The sequence below is a fragment of the Harmonia axyridis genome, chromosome 7 (assembly GCF_914767665.1).
Source record: "Harmonia axyridis chromosome 7, icHarAxyr1.1, whole genome shotgun sequence".
In the NCBI taxonomy this organism is placed as follows: Eukaryota; Metazoa; Arthropoda; class Insecta; order Coleoptera; family Coccinellidae; genus Harmonia; species Harmonia axyridis.
Genome location: NC_059507.1, coordinates 5,228,239 through 5,246,670, shown reverse-complemented (window position 1 = coordinate 5,246,670; position 18,432 = coordinate 5,228,239). Strand labels below are relative to the sequence as shown.

The 18,432-nt window shown below is 37.8% G+C and overlaps 1 protein-coding gene across 1 annotated transcript in view; it reads left to right on the top strand.

Annotated features, from left to right (window-relative positions):
- LOC123684014 (connectin) overlaps positions 1-18,432 on the top strand; it is a 250,583-nt gene that overhangs the window by 161,433 nt on the left and 70,718 nt on the right. Inside the window, exons 5-6 of the mRNA XM_045623094.1 lie at positions 553-1,101; positions 12,058-12,307. Coding sequence (XP_045479050.1) covers positions 553-1,101; positions 12,058-12,307 — 799 coding nt within the window. The remainder of the gene's footprint in view (positions 1-552; positions 1,102-12,057; positions 12,308-18,432) is intronic.

Below are 18,432 nucleotides of genomic sequence, written 5' to 3'. Positions count from 1 at the left end.
AAGGTATACATTTCCAAAAGACAAACAGCTAATGTTACCATACAGAATTAATTGCCCGAAAAAATATAAAGGAGTTTGAAAAAATTTTCAAGATTTGTGTAGCAGTAAGATCATCGTTTACAGGGAATATTTTTTGGTATATTTTAATGCATTTTTATAGGCAATTATTAAGGTTTTTCAATAAATTTCTATGTCTGTACTCTGTACTGGATTCGAGCTAGCCGAAGCTAGTTCGATTGTGATTGGTAGCACTAAGTTTCCATCTCTCTTGTACGGGATCGAGCACATTATGTTTATTTCCCGTTCCTTCTGTCTTTATTCTAAGTCTGTATTTTTTTCTTAGTATTTATTGATATAGTCGTAGATAAAGTATAGTATTCAACTTGCGGTAATGGTCATAACTCACTTGATGAATTACAGCAATCGCCTGCGGCTCGTGCTGCAAACATCATCTGCGTGAGTTATGACCTACATTACCGCTAGTTGAATAATATACTATTATTCTATGAATGAATGAATTCGAATCATTGAATTTCGATGTATTTTTTATAGATATGGCATTTGTTCTCCACTCAACCATGGCTTAAATCCTTGAAGATCATGATACGACCAGATGTGAAGTTCTTCGATCTACCAAAAATAATATTCACTTACCTAACGAAACTGGAGTACGTTTCTATAATCTATGGAGTCATAGAAGAGCTTCCAGCTTATGCTTTCTCAGAGTCTGTAACCCTTGGAGAAGTGGACCTCACAAGTAACCACATAAAGAGACTGTCATCTCACTGCTTCTACAACATGCCAAATTTGACAGTTCTCCAGTTGGAAGATAATAATATTGAAGAGTTATACAAGGAGATTTTCATGAAGCTGCCTTCATTGACTAGACTTGTTCTGAGCAGAAACAACATTTCGGTGATACAAGACGGTACTTTCGCTTATTTGACGCAGTTGGAAGAACTTTTTTTGGACAACAATCGGTTGAGGGCTTTGAATAGGATGATGTTTATGGAACTTGGTCGTTTGAAGATGCTGATGCTGAGCAGTAATAAGATCCGAAGCATCGATGATTTAACTTTCGAGCAGCTGTGGGAAGTTGTGGTGAGTAGAATAATGCATATAGCAAAATGATTCAAATGAGAACTTTAATTCATTTTACAACTTTTTATAGTACTTTATACAGTACGTCCAATTTTCGATGACTTTTTCTAACATTTGTGGCCGTATATCGGCAAAAACACGGCGAATGTTGTCTTCCAAATGGTCAAGGGTTTGTGGCTTATTCGCATAGACCAATGACTTTACATAGCCCCACAGAAAGTAGTCTAGCGGTGTTAAATCACAAGATCTTGGAGGCCAATTCACAGGTCCAAAACGTGAAATTAGGCGGTCACCAAACGTGTCTTTCAATAAAACGATTGTGGCACGAGCTGTGTGACATGTTGCGCCGTCTTGTTGGCACCACAGCTCCTGGACATCATGGTTGTTCAATTCAGGAATGAAAAAGTTAGTAATCATGGCTCTATACCGATCAACATCGACTGTAACGTTCTGGTCATCATCGTTTTTGAAGAAGTACGGACCAATGATTCCACCAGCCCATAAGGCGCACCAAACAGTCAGTTTTTCTGGATGTAACGGTGTTTCGACATACACTTGAGGATTAGCTTCACTCCAAATGCGGCAGTTTTGTTTGTTGACGTAGCCATTCAACCAGAAGTGCGCTTCATCGCTAAACAAAATAAAATGGACGTAGTGCGCGATACGTATTCCGCACAGAACCATTATTTTCGAAATAAAATTGCACTATTAGCAAGCGTTGTTCAGGCGTGAGTCTATTTATGCTGAATTGCCAAACCAAACTGAGAATAAATCACTTGACAGCTGTTAAATTGGTCGCCATCTTTAACAGTAATGCCAACTTATACATTACAAGTTATATACCTCGAAAAAAAAACACCCGTTATTTGAGCAGAGAATACAATAAAAAATTTCAATATTTAACGAACAGTTTCCGCCGGCTCACCACATTAAGACCACGATCGTTTTCGCTTGACGTTGTCGTCAGTGATCCACTTTTCATCACCAGTGACCAATCGCTTACGATTTAGCAGCGATTCGCAGATGGAAATTGAGTCCATGAGATTTCTTGCGTTAACTTTTGTGGCAGTCATACATCGAGCTTCTTCTTGAGATAAGCCTTATGCAAATTATTCGAAATTTGGGCAATCTTTAGCTCTTGGGCAATTGAAACAGTGCTTACATGATGGTCGGATTCGACAAGGGCCATAATTTCATCGACATTTTCGACAACTGGCCTTCCAGTGCGTCAGGCATCTTTGAAATCGAGAGCAACTGATCACAAAACTGTCAGAAAAGTTTTTGTAGTACGAAATCTCATCTTTCTAACTCCATCTTGTAGAAAAATGGTGGATTTCTTTTTACCACACCTAATTTGCTTTCTGAAATTCATAAACTTCAATTATTTGACTTCACCTTAAATCACACGGGAAAACTACAGATGTTATCGCTGTAAGATCATAAATTTCACCACGACCATAGGTATCCATAAATCTCCATTGAAACAGCAAATGAATGTCGCTGTTAAATACCGGAACAATATGTTATTTACATAATTTTATTACATTGTAAGTCTCGTTTTTGTGACACCTGACACGGCTATTTCATTAATTATTCCGTTTTCAGGCAGTTTCAGAGTGTATTTATTTACATATCGATCCCTTATATTCCGCCAGGTTATCACTTGTTGTTGTACTATTACGTTTCGGAGGGTGAAGAATGTTGTTTACATAAAATCCGCATGAATTTCGAATAATAGATATATTTTCTAAACCAGGTCTAAAGCCTCGTTCACACGCTCTAATATATCGTGGCGATTTCTTGGAGCGATCGGGTTGTTCCATAGAGTATTAAACATAGATAGAGGGAGTATACGCAATTTTTACATGTCCCCAACATGGTTAGATTGCGTTGTCGGATTGTGATATATTTTCAAATCCACAATTTTACTATATCGTTATGAATGTATATTATATTGAAGGAAATTTATTTATTTGAGTGATTCCCGATTAAATATGTAAATTTGAATATTTGGAATCCGATATTCTTCCTAATTGTCGAATTTATAATAAGCAGAATATTGATTATTTTCTGTATCTACCTGCTGAAATCCAAGGTTTGGCAACTTTTGATCTCCTAATGTCATCGGTGGTTTAACGTCGTATGGCGTGCTTGAAGTTTGTTTTCTGAGTTTGTGATATACATATTTGGGTATTCATTTCAAAATATTTCGATTCAATATGAATTATTTATTCACTATGGGAAATAAGAAGGGCGTTCTTTGTGGAGAAACTCGTGAATGGAGGGAAATATCGTATTACCGATAGGTTTTCATTTTAGCGCGCTTCCTGTCAAATTTGATAGTTCATGTTGGGGACAAAATTTGTTTACTGAAAATTGCATATGCTTCCTCTATCTATGTTTATTAAATTTAGCTCTGGCCACACCGCAAGTCCTCTTCTGGGCAAATATTGATAGATCACAAGAATGTCACGTGCTGTTCTCTCGTTAATGCGGTTAGGATCGCTAAAGACGAAAATTTTAGTAGAGAATTCCCTGTTAAATTATAAAGCAAGGAAAAAGAATATTGGACATGCCATCAGGAGAAGTGTGAACCGTAGACACGTGTTTCGGGCTTTCGGCCCTCATCAGTACGGTGAAAAAGGCTAGATGAGCAACACTTGAAGAAACAACGTGTCTACGGTTAACACTTCTCCTGAGGGCATGTCCAATATTCTTTTTCCTTGCTTTATAATTTGACCTTCGATAACCTTTTCACATATCTTTACCAGGACTAGGTTTTCACGCAGGTAGCTATAGCTTCCCACGTGGTGATGTTGGTTTGTTGTTTTTCTTCAAGTGTTGCTCATCAACCCTTTTTTCACCGTACTGGTGAGGCCCGAAACACGTGTCTACGGTTAACACTTCCCTGTTAATTTCAAGACTCTTGATTCAATCGAGATGAAAATTGTATTTGGTTATAGTAGATATTTTTTGTATGTTTCAATTTTTTTTTTTTTTTATACGCATCTCTCGGGAAAAGACTGAGCTTATAACGCCCTTTCAAGCGCCCCGAGATGAATTTAGAAGAAATCGGTTTGTGCGTGTCTTAAACTGCTGCAAGTTGTAACCAAGGGGGAATACATCTTGAGGTAGGGTATTCCATAGCCTTGCAGTTCGGTAAAGAAAAGCCTTCTGATACACCGATGTCCTAGCTCTAGAAAGATGCACGACAAACTGGTGACTATTATCGGCTAGCCTTGTTCGTCGATCAAATTGAGCCCCTGGTGGAATCATGGAGGCAATGGCAGCAGAACACCTTCCGTGGTAGTATCTGTAAAAAAGGCATAAGTCTCCAACCTTCCTACGGTGATCGAGACTATGAAGGTTGGCAGTTAACGTTGGATCGTCTATAAGGCGCACTGCTCTTTTTTGAATGGAATCAAGTAGGAGTAACGAGTGCTTAGGAGCTGAACCCCAAGCATGAGAGCAATATTCCATAGCTGGACGCACTTGAGCCTTATAAAGTAATAAAAGCTGCTTTGGAGTGAACAATTTCCTCGCACGAAATAGATAGCTAAGCTTCTGTGCAGCTGACTTGGCAACTGAGCAGACGTGCTCATGCCAGGTTGCATTTGGACTGATATTGACTCCTAGAAGCTTAAGTCCATTGGTTGGTTTTATTGTTTTATTGTCCATTATTAGTTGGGGTGCAACTGTCGATGTTTTTCTTGTGAGCAGAGTAGCCTGGGTCTTAGAGGCATTGAATTCAACCAGATTGTCAGAACCCCATTGTAGAATAACTTCTAGATCTTTGTTGATTGTCACAGCTTGAGCTATTCTTTGGGAACTGGATGTTGACGCTGATACAGGCTTCTTGTTTGTCGTGGACGCCACAAGAGTGCTGTCATCTGCAAAGCTTAAAATCTGATTCTTGGTTGAATGATACAATTCTCATCATTGTGTCTGACGAATACCCCCTATACACCATTGAGTCTAAATTCAGGTACGTAATTCAGTAAGATCGATTTGAATCAAATAATGAGATACCATATCTCAAGGGCGGCCCCGTAAAGAATAGCAGTGAAACAGCCTGATCTAGATAACGAAGATCATTCCGCGGTTGCTTAACGATCTCAACATGTTTCTCCTTATTCTTCCCCGAGGTGCAGTTCCGCTCGAACTCTAAAAACTAAACGTACACTCACTCTTCTTGAACAACCTCGTATACAATATACATACAAATTAGATATTTACGAATTCTGGAGTAAACCCCAGTCGAATCCTACGGTTACTTGGAGAATAACCGAGAATACATCTGCTTATAGCAGCTCACCCAGTTGACCCATTGAACATACAGGTGGAATTTGTCCGAATATTTCCCTCCTGTCAAAAATTCTATGTATCTGGAGAACAATTATCGAAAATTACAGCGATAATTGCATTGTAGGAAGCGAAACTGCACTGCGATAATTGTTCTGTTCATAGATGCTTAGTTTCTATGCATCTCACACAGTTCGAATCTATGGCAATTCCATTCTAAATCAGTTTGACAGGTAATGTAACAGTTTATTCGGGAAATATTCCCCCGAATTACACTCGTGCATCAAAATTACCGGATAATTTCGCATTCCAGCGTGTTTTCTTTGAAAAACTGCATTCGGTCATTTTCATTTTTGGAGAAAGAGCCCTCCACCTTCGGTGTCGGGCTCTTTCTCCAAAAATGAAAATGAACTCATGCAGTTTTTATGACAACACGCTGTCATGCAAAATTATCGGTAATTTTGATGCACTTGTGCAATTACTTACGAATATGCAATGAAAATTCGCATTTATTTGGAGCGAGACATACATAGGCGTACAACTTTGCTTCCGCCGGTTTTTCCGAAATTCGAAGCTTTATTGTGAGAAACTGGTTATACATTTATGACTCAAAGTATTGTCCATCGCTGGCCAATTCTTTCTCCCATCTTTCGGGCAGCGTACGAATCCCGCGTTGAAGAAACTGGTCATCTTTTGAAGCAATCCAAGAATCAATCCAATTTTTTACTTCTTCATAAGACCAGAAGTACTGGTCAGTCAGGCCGTGTGCCATTGATCGAAACAAGTTATAGTCCGAGGGAGCAACGGCTGGAGAATACGGCGGGTGGGGTTGGACTTCCCATTTCAACGTTCCCAAGTATGTCTTGACCACTTTTGCAGCATGGGGTTGAGCCTTGTCATGCTGTAAAATCACGTTATCATGTATCTCATTGTATTGCGACCGTTTGTCTTTCAATGCTCAGCTCAAAGGAATTAATTGCATTCGATAACGATCGTCTGTGATTGTTTCAGTCGGTTTTAACAACTCATAATAGACTACGCCGAGCTGTTCCAAACAAATACTAAGCATGACCTTGGAACCGTGAATATTCGGTTTGGCCGGCGACGTAGAAGCATGGCCGGGATATCCCCATGATATTTTGCATTTGGATTATCGTGATGAACCCATTTTTCGTCTCTAGTCACAATACGATGCAGAAATCCCTCCTGTCTTTGCCTTGCAGACAGCTGTTCACAAGCAGATAAACGCCGTTCAACATCTCTCGGCTTCAACTCGTTCGGAATCCAATTTCCTCGTTTCTGAATCATTCTCATGACTTTCAGGCGTTTTTAAATGGCTTGTTGTGTCACTTCCAATGATCCTGCCCATTTTTGTTGCGTTTGACACGAGTCTTGATCAAGTAATGCCTCCAATTCTGCATCTTCGGAAGCCTTCTAATGTCCCAACATACGGAGTTGAGATTTCGAGTGTTAGTTTGAAATAACAATTTTAATTTTCTTGCAAAGTTCCAAGCTGATCACATCATCAGGACAAAGGAAAATTCTAGTTGAATAATAATAATAATAATGTTTATTTATAATGGAGAGAAGAACCTAATATTTCAAAAGGTTCATTTTTGTTAATAATAGGCCAGAAGCTGTCATAAAGGCAATTGATTGTTTATGCCTATCATTAAGTGTAAAATTCAGTTTCACAGGAGTACTGTAATTTCGCGTATCTGGTTGCTATTTCTGAAAAAATATTTGCTCCAATTGAAAGTATCCACTTATTATGTGCTCGATAATAATCACTGAATAATTTGAGGGAAATTGACAGATTTATCAAATATGTAGCCTATTGCAGTCGTTCACGTTATAAGACTGAGCTTCAATCAGCCATTGATGGTATTCGTGATTGGATGAATTAACTCTGACAAACAACATCTAATCAACTCCAGTAATCCCATCGTCAACTACAGTGTTAGACTTGATTTCGAAAATCAAATCAGATCTATCTTATTCTCAGAGCATTCAATTAGAAGATAAATATCGAGGGCTCGAACAGCAGATATTCTACTTAGGAGTAGAGTCAAAGACTAGTACAATATTTGCATTCCATGTTTACATTAACCTGAATGGTATTTCCGATAAGTTTGGATCTGTGAGCTCATGGAAAAATATGAAAATAATTCCACAGATTCAGTTCAGATTACTGATTTCAGTTTGTTAAATTCAGCTAAGCTACACGCTTTCCTATATGTATATTATAATTCTCTCCTCGTCCTTTTGACTCGAGGGTTGATAAACAAATAAACAATGTTTTTGCTCGCTTGTTACATTCGTTAGTAGGAATGAAATCAAAATATCAAATTTGCTCACAAATGAATGAATTGAATAATATTTATTCAAAAAGAATGCAGTGGAAAACAGTTTTTCCCCGAAAAGTCAATGAAAATTCCATATGGAAGCCACTTGCAAAATAAATAACATTGTTCATACATCAGAAAATGACTCATGATGAAATGAAAAAGTCATTTAAGAAAATTAAAAGCATTGACGTGCATCATGCAATATTGGATTGTGGAATGGCATCAGGTCGTCTGATGAATCTGGATTCTTTTTGGGTGCACATGATGGCCGAAGTAGGGTTAGACGACGTCGGGGAGAAAGACGTGAACCTCAGTTTGATGTTGAGCTTTATGTACACCGGACAGTAGGCGTTATGGTATGGGGTGCTAATGCACATGCAAGTAGTTCACCTTAAGTCTTTCTTCGAGGTAACATGACAGCGCTGCGTTACCTTCAAGAAATAGTGGAGCCATATGTAATCCCTTACCTTAACCGGCTCGAGAATCCACTATTTCATAAAGATAATACCCGACCTCATGTTGCCAGAGTTAGTACAAACTTTCTCGAAGCGATCCATGTGAATCTTTTGCAATGGCCGCCCAGATACCCCGATCTTTCGCCCATAGAGCAGGTTTGGGACATCATGGGTAGAAGGCTTGTAAATTTACCCCAGCCTCCACGGACTTTGGCTGTTCTGAGACATGAAGTACAGCTTGAGATAGTATCTTATTGCATCAATGCCGAGACGTGTTGGGGAGTGTATAGATAATCGCGGCGGACAAACACATTATTAAAAAATTTATTAAAAGAAATTGTAAACCCTTCGATTTTTTCTCCAAATTTTAATAATTTACTCCTTGTTATACTATCTCTTCTCCGAAGAAAAATTCAAATTTAAACAGCTCCTTCTGGGTGTTGCAGTTTCTTTGTCAGTTAGTATATATCAATACAACTGGTTTGGGAATTATCAAGAACCGTTTAAGAAAATTCCATCAAACAATGAAGAAGGATTCTACAGATGATTTTGAGAATGACGTTTGGCATAATTCTGTGGCGCATTTTAAAACAGATGAATAGTTTGCAGTCAAGTCCATTCCTCCAATTACTTTCAAAATAGGTATTGACACCTTGAGTTCTAAAGAAAATGATTTCGCATCCTAAGGATCGCCAGAGCATTTCTTGAAGTTTTTGCATATTTTAATATAACGGGTGTTTTTTTCGAGGTATATAACTTTAAGTTGGCATTACTGTTCAAGATGGCGACCGATTTAACAGCTGTCAAGTAATTTATTCTCAGTTTGGTTTGGCAATTCATCATGAAACAGACTCAAGCCTGAACAACGCTTGCAAATAGTGCAATTTTATTTCGAAAATAATGGTTCTGTGCGGAAAACGTATCGCGCACTACGTCCATTTAATTTTGTTTAGCGATGAAGCGCACTTCTGGTTGAATGGCTACGTCAACAAACAAAACTGCCGCATTTGGAGTGAAGCTAATTCTCAAGTTTATGTCGAAACACCGTTACATCCAGAAAAACTGACTGTTTGGTGCGCTTTATGGGCTGGTGGAATCATTGGTCCGTACTTCTTCAAAAACGATGATGGCCAGAACGTTACAGTGAATGGTGATCGGTATAGAGCCATGATTACTAACTTTTTCATTCCTGAATTGAACAACCATGATGTCCAGGAGCTTTGGTTCCAACAAGACGGCGCAACATGTCACACAGCTCGTGCCACAATCGTTTTATTGAAGGACACGTTTGGTGGCCGCCTAATTTCACGTTTTGGACCTGTGAATTGGCCTTCAAGATCTTATGATTTAACACCGCTAGACCACTTTTTGTAAAGTCATTGGTCTATGCGGATAAGCTACAAACCCTTGACCATTTGGAAGACAACATTCGCCGTGTTATTGCCGATATACGGCCACAAATGTTGAAAAAAGTCATCGAAAATTGAACGTCCAGATTGGACTACATCCGAGCCAGCCGTGGCGGACATATGCCAGAAATCATATTTAAAATGTAATGCCATAAGATTATCTTGCGTATAAATAAAATTCATGTCAATCTAATAATCCATCGTTGTTTTATTGTAATTTAAAGTTCTATAGCTCTAAAAAAACACACTTTGCTATATGTCAGAGCATTTCTTGAAGTGTTTGCATATTTTAATATAGTATGCAGATATTTTGACGTTATGTTATTTCCAACAATCGTCTTTTCAAGTTCTCCAGAAGATAAATCGAAATTTCCGTTTTACCGCACAAAGAAGAACGAACGTAAATCGATAAACCCGAATGAATCGTTCGAAGTATTCACCTTCCTTTTCACCGCACGAGAATATTGTAGAACAACAAATTCAATCAAAACGTTTTCAATCGTAACAAAACGTAGGCCCGGCGTTCCCCAACAAAAGTATCGGCAGATCGATCTCGATTAATCAGTATATGGGCGGAAAATAACAGTAAAACATGAAATATGCCGGGGCGAATCCTTTCGATTCGGGTAACCAATTACCCGGCGCGAATAAAATCCGAAAGAATCGACATGCACATCGGCTATTAAGGGTGTATAATCAACGGTCTGAAAACGTTCTAGGCGTCATCCGCGATGAGGAACAGGACGAGAATTGGCGTTATTATCGTTCAATCGGGCAGTTAAAATATTTGTGTAGGCCTTATCTCGTCCACCGATTGAAATGGATTGTTTTGGATTCATCGCGAAGAACAGATTATTTTTCAATCAAATTTGCCGGAGATTGAGCCCTGTTTGTTGGCAGAGAGGTCGACGGGTGGGATGGGAGGAACGAAGAGAAAATTTATTACGGCGCAGATTCGGCGAGAATCGAAAGCTTGGATAAATTTGCACATAGTAAAAGGGAGATTCTGTTTTCGTATTCTATTTTATTGGGCTCGCGGGATTGGTGGGATCGTCTGTTTGGGATTTTGGAACGGTTTTTGAGCGATCGTTCGCCGATATATCGTGTTTGTAATTTTCGAATTTTGAGACGGGAATGGTCTTAAACGATACGGTCCGACTCGCTGATCACGAATCAGTCCTTAAATTCGAATCTGTTCTACGATTTATATTGAATAATAATAATGAGAAATTTTTTGTACTTCAAGTTTTTAATTTCGATATCAAGAAACCGAGATTTCCAATGTTTTCTTCTTTTATTTCAATCTTAATGTTAGCTTTTGTCTTAATTTTTTCATTATTATACGATGTTCGTTGCGTATGTTAGAATGAGTAACTTAAGCGTTGGTAAATTTCTCCCATCTTTCGGCAGTGTACGAATTCCGCGTTGAAAAAACTGGCCATATTTTGAAGCGATCCACGAATCGATCTGATTTTTTACTTCTTCATAAGACCGGAAGTGCTGGTGAATCAGGCCTTGTGCCATTGATCGAAACAAATGATAGTCTGAGGGAGCAACGTCTGAAGAATACGGCGGGCGGCGTCGGACTTCCAATTTCAACGTTTCCAAGTATATCTTGACACTTTCCCAACATGGGGTCGAGCATTGTCATGGTATAAAATCACTTTATCATGTCTCTCGTTGTATTGCGGCCATTTTTCTTTCAATGCTGGGCTCAAACTCATTAATTGCGTTCGATAACGATCGCCTTTAATGGTTTCAGTTGGTTTTAACAACTCATAATACACTACGCCGAGCTGGTCAAACCAATTACTGAGCATGACCTTGGAACCGTGAATATTCGGTTTGGCCGTCGATGTGAGAGCATGGCCGGGATATCCCCATGATGGTCTGCGCTTGGAATTATTGTAATGAACTCATTCTTCGTCTCCGGTCACAATGCGATGCAGAAATCCCTTCTGTCTTTGCCTTGCAAGCAGCTGTTCACAAGCAAACAAACGCCGTTAAAATCTCTCAGCTTCAACTCGTACGGTACCCAATATCCTCGTTTCTAAATCATTCCCATGATTTTCACCCATTTTGAAATGGCCTGTTGTGTCACTCCCAATGATCCTGCCAATTCTCGTTGGGTTCGACACGAGTCTTGATCAAGTATTGCCTCCAATTCTGCATCTCCTAAAACCTTCTCTCTTCCACCGCCGTGCTGATCTTCGACGTCAAAATCACAGTTCTTGAAGCGTTGAAACCATTCTCGGCACGTTATTTCACTAATAGCGGCACCACAATAGGTATTTGAAAGCATTCGATGAGCCTCAATACAGATTTCTTCATATTAAAACAGAAAAACAAAACCTTCAGCAAATGACTAGAATTTGCGATGATATAATTTTTTTTTGCTTCATCAAAACCAAAATGATTCTCACCCTGCCTCAATTTTTCTAGGTCCTCGATCTGGATCAGAACGAGCTGAGATTCCTATCAGAACGCGCCTTCTCCGGACTCAACAGCCTAGAGGAACTGATTCTCAGCAATAACATGTTGACTGTTCTTCCCCATGGCCTCTTCGCTGACAATACCAGAATGAGGTATCTGAATTTGAGGAATAACGAACTCAAGACCCTATCCTACAATACTTTTCAACCTGTGCTCACCAACATCGTGAAACATGCTAGTGGGGATTTGATTGTTGCAGGTGAGTAGGTAATGATATAGTTCATTCGGAAAAAAAAATCTTACAGGAAATTGAAATTGAATTTACTGTTAATGGAAGCATAGTTCATTTGAAATGAGCTCAGTTGAATGGGTTGCTCAATATTAAAAACGTCAACTCCATCTACTTTATATCTTCAACTGATTTTCGATGAAATTATTGTATACATAAGACTATGGTATAAAATTAACATGACACTATATGAAATTTTTCATCATTTTTAAGTCGTTCTAGAGCAAAATCAAAGAATAAACGAAGTTTATGGTGGTCTAATGGCTTGAGTTCTCGAACAAGTTGAAGATTGTAAGGTTTGTAAACCAAAACCTCTTTTCTCAAATTGTCTAACCTAACTGAATAATTTCGTCCATTATTCACAAATGAGCACAGATTTTGATGAAACAATGTAACAATTCATATGTCGAATTTTCATGGTCGAATGACATAACCACTGATTACAAATGACATAAGAAATGTCAAAAAATAATACACAGTGTTGCCATTATAACCAATCTAAATTGATGTGAATCATCTCCACCTCGCGTTCATAGAAGACTTCCATTTGACGTAATCGAATGTTACCGGGCTGTCATTCAGGTACAATATATTTAATTCTAGCCGTGAGTAGACTCAATTTCCTGTATGATATCTCCATTATATCGCTGATATTCTCCGCGTCCCTATTTCCTTCAATCATAAATCACATCAGTTATGGATTTTTTGATTGTTCAGATTTGTATCTGTCGACACTGAACCCATGTGTGTTTATTCTTTGAGAATAGTATATGTTTCATAGGCGATTATCTACGTTTTTTATACAGTATTTTCACTAATTAACTTTTGGAATGGTGAGAGATTTTTTTGAATTTGTAATTAAAAAAAAAATAATTAAAAAACTTCTTTCGGAAATTTTGGAAGCTATGAACTAGGGTACAATTATTCATTACAATGCATTCTTTCTCTTCTCTCTTCTTTGAATTTTCAGAGGAAAAATATCGAGCAAACAAGGAAGGCACTTCTTGTTCATTCATGCTCCAATTGAACCCCTATTCATATGATTCCAGAAATTCTATTCTGTGAAGTTCTGTGTGAAATTTTCTGTGTGGTTTTCACTCGCATATTTGCTGTGTACCTTACTGCTATCTAGTAATTGGGCTTCATCAACCAGCAAAATTGTAGTCAGTAAGAACTGATCATCTGCAAATCGATAGTTTCGAAATACTCTTCGATTTAGCACAATGAAACACGCCGGTAAGGTTAGCTCCCGGCCGGCCAGCTCCACGGGCACCATTCATTCCACCACGGTCAAACACACTTTCGTCATTTTCCATAGTTGAATTGAATTTCTAGATGCGTGAATGTAATAAATTGAGGTTCATCTTATAGAGAAATGAAAGATCTAGCGAGTAGTAATTTTTCGTTTACATAAGCTACATATAGGGATCAATCTCAGGATGGAATTGAACAATTTCATGCCGGCCGAAGAGATTTTCATAATTTTTATATTTTCCGAATGAGCGGCCAAAGATGAAATTTAGTCCATGGTATGGAGGATTGAAAAAGCCATAAATATTGAAATTTTCGTTCGCATTGGTTAACCCTATGGCCCCAGCTCTACTACCTGAATAGTCTGATATCGTGCCTGCCGGATAGTCTTTCGTGTTTTTTATGTTCTTCGAATAAGCGGCCAAGGATGAAATTTAATCCATGGTATGAAGGATTGTAAAAGCCATAAATATTGAAATTTTCGTTCACATTGGGTACCCCTAAGGCCCCAGCTCCACGACCTGAATAGTATGATATCGCGCCGCCGGATAGTTTTTCGTGTTTTTCATGTTTTTCGAATGAGCGGCCAAAGATGAAATTTAGTCCATGTTATGAAGGATTGAAAAAGCCATAAGTATTGAAATTTTCATTCACATTGGTTACCCCTAAGGCCCCATCTCCACGACATGAATTGTATGATATCATGCCGGCCGGATAGTTTTTCGTGTTTTTCATGTTTTTCTAATAAGCGGCCAAAGATGAAATCTAGTCCATGTTATGAAGGATTGAAAAAGCCATAAATATTGAAATTTTCATTCACATTGGGTACCTCTAAAGGCCCAGCTCCACGACTTGAATTGTATGATATCATGCCGGCAGGATAGTTTTTCGTGTTTTTCATGTTTTTCGAATGAGCGGCCAATGATGAAATTTAATCCATGTTATGAAGGATTGAAAAAGCCATAAGTATTGAAATTTTCATTCTCATTGGTTACCCCTAAGGCCGTAGCTCCACGACATGAATTGTATGATATCATGGTGGTGGAATGAATGGTGCCCGTGGAGCTGGCCGGCCGGGAGCTAACCTTACCGGCGTCAATGAAACCATTGACATGTGAACAATGAAGCTGATGATTTATTGTAGGGAACATACATATATCCTGCTTCTCCATTCATATTCAGCCGTTTGAAAAATTGGACTCATATGCTCCCTCTAGACCCTAGAGAATGCTTGATTTGCTCGTAGGCCATATGCCACCTCTACCCTTTCATTGTTGTTTCAATATTATCATTAGCCTAACTCAGCGATGTGTACAGGTCTAAATAGGTACGTTCATGCACTCAGAAAGACGTCGTTTATAATGAAGTTTGAAAGCTTTTTTCAATTGAATTTAAAATCAATGGAAATATTGCCCTCTATTTAACTTTGGGATTAATTTAGTGTCGAGCTACTGTAATCTATGGGCTAGAATCTTCTGAAGATGTCTACGTCGAGTGGAGAACCGATTTGATCTAGGCTACAAATCTCCGTTGAACAAAATTATTGTTAGGACAGATTTTGACGAAAAAATTGGTAGGTTTGAGTGCAATTCATAGAGAGAAATCATGTGACCAATTTGTTCTGTTCTGCAGTTCTGTGGTCTCCAAGAACTGCCAAATTGTTTTAGATGCAGATGCCCTTGCTACTAAAGATCGAAATATGAATATCTGATAGATCAGAGGATAATAACAAGCGAGCAGCTTGTTGGTTGTCTCAACAACAATAGTATATGTTATGCAACAAGTGGGAAAAGTCTCGCTTTTCTCACAAGTGTGGAAGTTTGTGCAACACAGGAGTGAGAAAAAGAACTTTCTCCACATGTTGCACAGTATACTTTTCCTACTCCACAAATTTAATTAATTCCCGATTCATTTCAAAATGGCCTTCGTTGACAGTACCTATGTTTCTTGTTTACCCATCGACTTTTCAAAAGCCCAATTTCATTGGCCTATCAAGGGAGGTGTGGGCAAAGTTCCGTGAGAAATAAAATTTCTCACACTATGAGCAATACATAGTTCTGAAATTCAGAAAGCTATGAAGAATACGGTACTTTTTATGACAGTTGTAGGAAATAATGATCTGTGCAACAAGTGGGGAGAGTCCAACTTTTCTCATGAATGAGAAAAAGGACTTTCTAAACATGTTGCACACTATACTTTTCCTACAACTGCACAAATTTAAATAATTCAAGTAATGTACCTAATTCAATTCGAAATGGTCTTCGTGATAGTATCTGTTCATTTTTTGCATTTCCATAGAAACGACTTCTCAAGAGTTATTGGTCACAGTATGAGCAATACATAGTTTTACAATTCAGTAAGTTATGAAGAATACGCTACTTTTTATAGCAGTTGTAGAAAAAATATTTTTTCCAATTCTATATCCCTCCATATTTCAAAGATTTGAAGTATTCCCTCGGGTACGTGGAATTATGCAAACGTTTTTCAACAGAAAGTTCAGAAAATACGTCCATATGAACTCATCATGAATTTCTCGAAAAAACCAGTCGGCTTTGCGAATCTCGTTAAACAGAATTCTATGGCAAACATTCTCCTACCTAGAGGAAATATTGACTTTGAATAATTTGATTCAGTTCAGCTCCGAATTTATTCAAACTCACTGTGTTCCAGAGTTTTTTGCGGGGCGAATATTTTAAAAAGACGAATCGTCTACTGTCTTACTGCCTTTATCCACAGCTACACTTGATGTATTGTCCCGGTTTCACCAGATTCATAAAAACCAGGAAGAGATTTTCTCGGGAACGTGTTGAGCGAAAAAAAAAATAACTTTTCGTGTGGTGAATGAAATGAATCGAAGAAGCACTTCAGACTGTCAAAATCATAATAAAATAGTTGATAATACAAAAGGACCAGACAGCTGCCTAATAAAAAAAAAAATTAAGTGTTAATTTTTCTGAATTTTTCGTATGATGTAGAATATAACCTCCTGAACAAGAAAGTTTATGGGTCCAACTCAATCCTATTACTAGTTTTCAAGATGCAGGGAGTCGAAGTTAGAAAATGGCATTTCTTCAGTGTAACAATTTTTGTAGGAAAACATCTTGAATGAAACACTTTCTACGCAATAAATATTAACAGGCCAATTGAAAAGTCCCGGTCTACCATAGTAAAAAACATTTTTTCGGCAAAATTCGATTTTATTATTCAACATAGTTGCCTTCGAGGGCGATACAGCGATTATAGCGATCTTCCGACATTTCGATAACATTTTTGTAGTACGATTTGCCTTTCGCTTCAAAATTGTCCTCAGTTTCGGCGATTACTTCTTCATTGGCGCTAAATTTCTTTCCAGCGAGTATTCTTTCGAGGTCTGAGAACAGGAAGAAGTCGCTGGGGGTAAGATCTGGCGAATACGGTGGATGCAGAAGCAATTCGAAGCCCAATTTATGCAATTTTGCCATTGTTTTCGTTGATTTGTGACTAGACGCATTGTCTTGATGAAACAGCACCTTTTTTTATTCAATTGGGGCTGTTTTTCAACGTTTTCATCCTTGAAACAATCCAATAACGCTAAATAATAATCGCTTTTGATGGTCTGGCCCTTTTGGAGGTAATCAATGAATATTATACCTTGCGCATCCCACAATACTGATGTCATAACCTTGCCAGCTGCAGGGCCCCCGCAAGGGTCATCAACGCCCACGTGCCGAAAATATTTTGGCGCCCCTTAAGGGGGGAAAGTGGAGAAAAACGTCGCAGGATAATCGGCAAAAAATGTTTCAGTTTTTGTTAGGAATTTATTTGTAGAAGGGTTAAAGAAACTATCAGCAACCTTTATTGAATGCCTTAAGAACTTTATGCTGTCAGTTGTTGCATAATACATTTTTTAAATGTTTCATTATTTTATTCAAGCATTCGATCAAAACCGCATTTTATTTTAATTTTGTAATGAAACTGCAGAGTTTTCAAAACCTGAGCTTTATTCTTCTTTAAATTATTCATAATATTATATTAAAATATTAATATTATTATTAATAATTATTAAATATTATTCCATACTCCCAGCCATCTTCTCCCTTTGTTGAAGTCTAGCTTTTTTTTGCTCTCGAAATTTTGCATCAGAAGGTCGTTTTCTCTTGTATGGCTCCTAGAATTTAAGAAAAACTTGATCCAAAATTGGTAAGGACATTCACCCATGATTTACTTTGCGCCATCCCTTTGAGAATAACCAGTATGTTTTCATTTTTATGATTTTAAACCTTAAATCCGAGCCTTTAAACCTAAACGGAGTTAATATTAATAATAATAATAAGTTAAGACCGATCTGAAGCACATACCCTGTTCCTGTTATAATAATTAATTTTTGGCAAAGGTGAAATATAATTTTTTTAGAATGTCAAACGGCTACGAACATCAAATAAATAATACAGATCCAGGGTGCATATAAAAAAAAAATAAAGTATAATATGATGGTGGCCCCAGGTAACAAATTCAAAATATCAAAGTCGATTCAATTTTTTCACGATTACAAACAATACTTCCCTATTTGAACCAAATAAAAATAATATTATAGTATATAGGTATGGGCTAATTTAGGATGTGCACCATTTTAAACAGAAAAAAAAATATCGAATTTTATAGACTAATAGAAATTCTAATACTGTATGTGGATAGGTACTTACCATTTCATAAAATTTAATTTAATCACAACAAGAAACAGTAAAACAAACCATAATTACACAAAATACAAATCTTTCCAATTATCTGAGTATTTTAATTTTTTGCGTCTTGACCTCAACCCCTAAACGTTTCGAAACAAAATATTCTTTGGATAGGTTTCTGCT